The sequence below is a fragment of the Brassica napus genome, chromosome A1 (assembly GCF_020379485.1).
Source record: "Brassica napus cultivar Da-Ae chromosome A1, Da-Ae, whole genome shotgun sequence".
NCBI lineage: Eukaryota > Viridiplantae > Streptophyta > Magnoliopsida > Brassicales > Brassicaceae > Brassica > Brassica napus.
Genome location: NC_063434.1, coordinates 22,251,341 through 22,258,620, shown reverse-complemented (window position 1 = coordinate 22,258,620; position 7,280 = coordinate 22,251,341). Strand labels below are relative to the sequence as shown.

Here is a 7,280-nt window from a genome sequence, read left to right as displayed (position 1 = left end):
GAACCTCCATTGAGAAAACCGAGCAAGGATTGACTGTAAAGAAAGGATTCGAACTGTGTCTTCCAAAGCAAGTAGTTGGAAGATGTGAGTTTTAACGTCACACACTGAGAGATACTCAGTGATGGCGTAGAAATAGCGTCAGAGTCCTCCATGGCTCTGATACCATGAAAAAACTTAGAGTTTTGTGAAGAAGAACGTTTTAACTTTTATTACTTTCTTGCTTGCTGATTACATGTTCACGTTTTACATTATATAGAGACATAAGATCTTATCCTCTACTCTGACTCAGCACATGACAGGCTGTGTACCAAGACACTCAAATCTATTTCCAACCGTTATGCCATTAGCTGGCCTCGTCGTACTGGAGCAAGAAGATTGAACCTTGACTGCTTTCTGTTTGACACTAGACGACAGAGGAGGATTAGGCTGAACTTTGGTGGTGACCGTGTGGGCTTGAGACTGCTCTTTCACTTTCTCCAAAGGCCCATGATCACTACTGTCATTACTTAGATTGTTACAAATCATCCATCTTCTTATTTGCTTAGATTAGAAAAGTTTGTGTATTCTTATTGTTATATACCACTAGTTTTTTATGGATTCAATCATACAATACTGCATCGATATACCATTCGATTGTAGTAGCGTGCACTTATGTTAATTGGCACGCGGCAAAATGCAGTAATGAATATGATAAAAAGTTAAGACATTAGATTTGCAAATATTAAGAAAAAGGTGCCTCAAAATGTTTTAACTCGCAGGATTAAACTTTCAAAACATGTTTTCAACTCATTTTTCTTAGTATAGAATTGCAATTCTTAATTATTCGTGCCCTAATTTTCCCATTAATATATATATCACCACTGTTGAAAATTAGATTACAGACTTAGATTATACAAAACTAGACTTGAATGTACTAGCAGTATCAAAAACATACGAAACATGCATGACCAGTTAAGCTAAGATAGCAATAAAAAAAAAAATATATTATAAATATGTACGACCCCTCATTAAACATGTTAAATATGATTATATGAATCCCTATATATTAATTGAGGACTATTAAAAAAATTATAACATTAAGTTTGTACTAATTAAAAAGAGACACTGTTTAGGTATCACTTAATTAGGATGACAATTTAGTTTACATGACAGCTTAAGAATTAATTGAAAAAAATGTTGGTTCAAATCCAGTTATTAAGAAACATTATATTAACTCAAAATATAAGAAACATGTATTATTTCTTTAAATAAAAACTACGAAATTACCTAATAGTATTAACATATATATGACAGTTAATGACTATGAATAATAAAAAATTTATAACAATTTTTGCATCATTCTTCATTTTTTTTTAAATTTTATATTATTAAAAAAATTAAAATAATCACATTAACCATATAATTAAAAAACTAGTTTTTTTACTTATATGTTATATTTTAAAATTTTTAAAATGACTTTAAATTACAAAAATGAGGAAACCTTATATGTTATAATTTAATTTTTGTTTAAAACGACTTTAATTTACAAAAATGAGGAAATCTTATATGTTATATTTTTCTTATATGTTAGATTTTTTCTTATATGTTAGATTTTTTCTTATATGTTATATTCTGAATTTTTTTAAAACAAATTTAAATTACAAAAATGTAAGTTTTACTTAACCATACGACTAAAATCATTAAAATGACATGTATTAATTTGATTGTTGATCTGAAACATGTCAAAACCATATGGAAGATCAATGTCAAAACAATTCAACTGTGGAAACATTACTATTCATTTTTTTCAATAATGTGTCCGGTGAAAAAAATAAGGTTTTTGTGTCACAATTTGTTTAAATCCAATCAACCTATGATATATTAATTATAATTTAGTTCCACAACTTTTAATAAAAATTAATCCGATCTATCAGAAAGAAATTATATAATATTAGCAAAAAATATTGTATATGCATTAACAAAATAAACAAATATATAAAAAGAATTATCGATAATATATACAAACAAAATCATTATGCGCACTAGCGCATGTCTTATTCTAGTTATTAATTATTTCCCAATTAACTGGAAACAAGTGTCTTCCTGTCGAAATTTCACGCAAAACAATCTTGCCTAGCTTGACTTACGAAGTAAAATAAATTAAATTAATACTATGTATAATTTCGTTGCTATATCAAATGTACCAATTCATTCAAGCTTTATGTAGATTTCACCTTCTCCACTTATCTGATCATCGAAGGTGGAAACACCTGGCGAAGCCAAGTTAAAGGATGAGGGGACATGTGCACCCACAATTATTTTAAAATTTAGTATTTTACACGTAGAAACATCAAAATTTGGTTAGCTTATATGGTAAAAAGAAGTATGTGCACCCTCAGTTTCTTAGGTTCGATCCTTGTCTAATGTATTTTTATGTTTTTCTATCAATAGTGCACCCATAATTTAAATGGGCTAGATTCGCCCCGTCATAGCACATAACCAAAATCAATGGACTCAAGTCAATTGGGCTTTGGAAACTCTTATCAGGCCTGTTTCTTGATTAATCTTTTTTAAATGTAAAAATATTTTTTATTAAAAAATTCGAAATTTGACATATTATAATAATGTTCATTACGAAATAAAATGTAATTTAATTTTACTTTTTAATAAATAAATAAATAAATAATTTAGCGAAAATATATCAAACTTTCATATAAATATAATAAACACATATATCTTCTAAAATTTTAGTAATTATAATTTTTTCAGTTTTTAACTATAATTGAATGTAAGTATTTTTTTTTGTTGGAGTTACAAATATCCAAAATTTCCTGATCGAATCCAAACCCTTATTTTGCCCTCTCCTAAAGAATACTATGAGGTTCTTTATTGTAAATTATTGTAGATATCACTATGAAATTAAAGACTCTTTTCGTCAAAACATTGCTACATACGCATCTATATTGTGTATATGTCCGTATTGTACAAAAATTTCATCTATCTTTACAACAAGCTGCAAATCTAAAAACAAGGATCAAACAAAACAAAAAGAAAACCCCTTGAAGATGGATCTATCTCATCGAACAAAACCCTGACATGTTCTGTTTTTGGTGTGGTCAACTACTCAAACTCCGATCAGAATCAAATCAAAAAGGGTTTCATCCATCAAAAGCTTTCATCATCATCATCATCATCATCATCATAAGGCCGAGTCAAAAGCAAGAGCATCAGATCCTTTCATGATCCTGAGTCTCTTACAAGAGGAAGAGAACATATCCCATGGAACATCACCAACCAACATCCAATCTCCATCTTTATCCTCGTACGTTGGTACAACTCCAGATCCTTTGTATCCTTCTCTTTCGTTGTATTCACCGATCGTGAACTTGAACAGGTTCTCTAATGCCTTGAGAAGCTCTGGATAGTTTTTGTATGTCTTGAGATCTATTTTCCTAAGGTATGGAGCTCCATCCATACTCACTTTCACATAGCTCACACTGTTGTTGTTTTTACGGTAAGATCTCACCGGAGGCCACCCAACGATTTGAGTTCTGTAAATTAGCAAAGAATCATCATCAGTACAATAATTCATAGATAATTTTAAACAATAGATTGAAACTCAAATCTTCACTTACTTCGTAGGAAGTGTAGATTCTTCCTCGTTATCGCTCTGTAGTTGACGCTTGTTGCTTCTAACGCAAGAAACCTCTTGTTCTTCCTTATCTTGCTCCGTTCCGGGTAATCCAAGACGAAGCTCTGTGTCCTTAAGGTTAAGCTCATTGACTTTCTCGTAAGCCATTTTTTTTCAAGATCAAGACACCTCTCTCTCTATATGTCTCTGTGTAATATATCCAAAGCAGAATCCTTGTTCTTCTTGTTCTTGTTTGTGAGTTTGGTTGATGATGGGTTTAGAGAAAGAGAGATATATACAGGAGGGAGAAGATGCATAGAAGTTAGGGTTAAAGGAAGAGAGAGAGATGTTGTCGGGAGCATGAAAGGCAAGAAAGAGGCAAGGGGACAAAGGTGGGACACAAACGCTATGGCCGCCCATGTGGACTCGACTCTTTCTTTATTCCACGCTCCTTATTTGCCTCCGCCAACTTTGCTTACGCTACCTCTTTGCCGTCGATGTCTTTACACTTCTTTTACAAAGGATATACTATTATTATAAAGGACCAAAGAAAGGAGATTAAAAAAATGATGATTGCGAATTGGATGTCTATCGGCCGACCCGGAAATAAAGCAAACATAAAAAGTATTATGATATTACTTTATTAAGTGTTTCTTGTGTGTTTGCATCTTTTAAAAGTTTATATAGTTTTTACGAGTGTTGATAATCAGTAGGCTGATTTGTATTAGTTAGTGTTGTTTTGAAAAATTCAAGATAGTTGTTCCTAAATATAGACGGAGGAAAGAGAAAAGTAGGAATTAGAGTAAAATGCTACTTTTGGTTAAAGTAGAGCAATATATACACTACTTTTACCCTATTTTGGAGTATAATTGGGCTAAAACCATTTTTTTCCTAGAAGTTCAATAAAAAAATGTCGACAAGTCCTCTTCTAGATCATCAACTTTTTGAAGTTGCATACAAGTGCAGTTGTTGCCGATCTCGATCGTTCACATTTATCAATTGCGCGTATTGATATGTTTTACTTTATGTCTAAAATCTAAGATTGTACCGATATTATTCATTACATTATTTTTGAGTGTTTAGTTTTAATTAGTATCATGGGAAAATTATCCTCTATCATAATTTGCACCGCCGTTTGTATAGTGTGACTTGGAAAATGTTAATAATTTAGATTAATGGAGAATAAGGAGAGAGACCCATGTGGATAAGGGAAATGAGCTGGTAATTGATAGAGGAATGGTAAAGCCATGTGCTTCTTATACATTTGTCTCTTTTATTCATAAATGATTTTCCTTAAAACTGGGTTATGAGGAGAGGCTCCACGTTCTATATATACATTGAATCGTAGAACCTAAAAGTATGAACCAAAGTGGTAATTTTAATTTCCCCCATAGTTTACGCGTAACTATGTTCATTTAGCTTCTAATCCGCATGCATTCATGCTTTTGATGTTTAGGTTAGGCTTCATTCAATGAATTTACCAATATTAAATATATGTGTTTCCTACGTTTGATATTAAGATTCCTTCTACGTTCTTGACTCCTCCAGTATCCCAAAGTTTAGATAATTAAATACTTAAATGCAAGATACGTAGTCTCTCTAACTCTCTTCTTATGTATATTTCAGAGGCTATGACTGTCAGAGTTTCATGTATTATTTCAGTTATGTTATGCACTCATGCAATGTATTTACTCACTAATTAAAAGAAGCATGCGCGAGTGGATACTCGTTTTTTTTTTTTTGTAAATTGCAAGAGAGAATAGTTTAGATCCCACTATGAAGTGATTTTTTTATAAATATATATACGTATATTTAGAAATGCTATGTTTAGTAGAAAATTAGTTAATTAAAAATGAGAAGAGGAATGGTGTTGAACATACAACTTGTCTTGTGATGCAAACACAAGCTAGACTCCAAAGAGTCATGTCTTTTGCAAATCGCATTCGTGGGGGTCTCAAAAAAGTTGGGTCTTTAAATTATTAAAGTCTTTGTTCCCTTTTCGACTCATCACTATCTTAGTCTTATCTCCCCACCTTCTCTCTTTTATTTATATCATATGTACATGATTTTTATAAACTATGGACGTAACATCTTACTTTCTAATTTCTTTAGCATTGTTTCAGACATCAGGTCTCCAAAAGAAAATTCAGCTGTATGTAATAGAACTAAAATGTTGTTTTCAAGTTCATTTAGTGCAAACAAAACTGAAAACCCACAAAATGTCGAGTGATTTGAAATATTGACATGACTCGTTTTAAATTCACGATTACTCCGAATCTCACGAGATTCTGGTTATAATTTTGTGTTCTAATTACATATTCGTGGGGCTTAAACCACTCAAACAAGAGCAACCCTAATTTGCTGGATATGTCTCATTGTCTTTTCGTTGAAGCATTAATCATACATAAGCTGTTCGAAAGGCAACGTAGGGACGGGGCCAATACATTCGGACAGCAACATCGAACCAACTTCGAAGTATTGTCGACAACTAATTAAAATCTAAAAGAAGGAAACTTGTGGACAGAATATCAGTGATCGTGGCACGAAATATAGCCGATCATGATCTTGTGTTGGTTATCTTCTGACTCAATTTAATCAATTTTGATATTTATCTTTTTTTTTCAGATTCTTGATGAATGTGCATCATGAGAGAGACACGGTTTCTGACCGGTTTGGTTCTGAATGGTTCCTTACTAGATCTTCCTAGATTTTACCTGTCATGATGATATCTACAAAGTGTAGTCTTCTTTTTTTGGTTAACCTACAAAAGTTTAGTTTTAACTTGTTACGGGTATAAATGATAACTCAATGTATAGATCAAAATTAACATTCAACAAAATTTAATTTGAATTTTCGTGTATAATATGAAACCGAAGATCGTATAAACTGGAAAGTAAATGGGATGGAGCAAGGAAACGAGAAAGAGTGGGGACTTGGAAGTCGTTGGGCAAACAAGAAACAGGTAAGTGGTCTGAACATTTATGAACTTGAAATTCACACGCTTGTAGCTTGCCTCTCCTTGCTGTAATGTTATTCTCTTCGGTGCTTTGTGGATTTGTTTAAGTGAATATGTTTCTCCTCACTGTAATGTTTTTCTCTCCTTACTGAAATTAATTATCATTTGGAAAGTGTTTTAAAGTGAATATGAAAAAAAATCCAAAATTCGAACCCATATTCTACGAATCAAAATCATAACCTAAGCAAAGAGTTTCTCAAAGTCTATGTGCCAAGTCTTAGATAGAACATTTATATTAAATGAGATCATGATATGTACGTTGACATATTATCCAAATCACATAAATGCTTAGATGTAAAATTTGTTTGTGTGAAAGTAGTAGGGGGTGATTGGTTGAGATGTAGATTTAAATTATGTATTGTAAAATTTTGTATGTATAATGTCTGTTGTAGATATATCTGCTATAGCTGTATATTTTTCTTACAATATATAAAATATTCTTTAGTAAATAGGGGATTATAACCATTTTATTTTTTGGTTGTAGCTTTCGAAATTAATTCAAAGTATAATTGCCATTCTAAAGGATGTAGACTAAATAAAGTATTTACAACCTAATCAATCACCTCATAAAATGTTTTCTTTTGAAAGGTTTTACTATATTTACTGAAAATATATAATACAATTTGTTCCATAATATTTGGGATGTGCTAATCG

At 31.5% G+C, this 7,280-nt stretch overlaps 1 protein-coding gene across 1 annotated transcript; it reads right to left on the bottom strand.

Annotated features, from left to right (window-relative positions):
* Nucleotides 1-2,893: 2,893 nt before the first annotated feature.
* On the bottom strand, nt 2,894-4,344 carry LOC106453688 (auxin-responsive protein IAA2-like). Its single transcript, XM_013895912.3, has 2 exons — nt 3,615-4,344; nt 2,894-3,530 (listed from the first exon to the last, which is right to left on the bottom strand). The coding sequence occupies exons 1-2, from the start codon at nt 3,776-3,778 to the stop codon at nt 3,179-3,181; spliced, it is 516 nt and encodes a 171-aa protein (XP_013751366.2). The 5' UTR covers nt 3,779-4,344; the 3' UTR covers nt 2,894-3,178.
* Nucleotides 4,345-7,280: the final 2,936 nt, after the last annotated feature.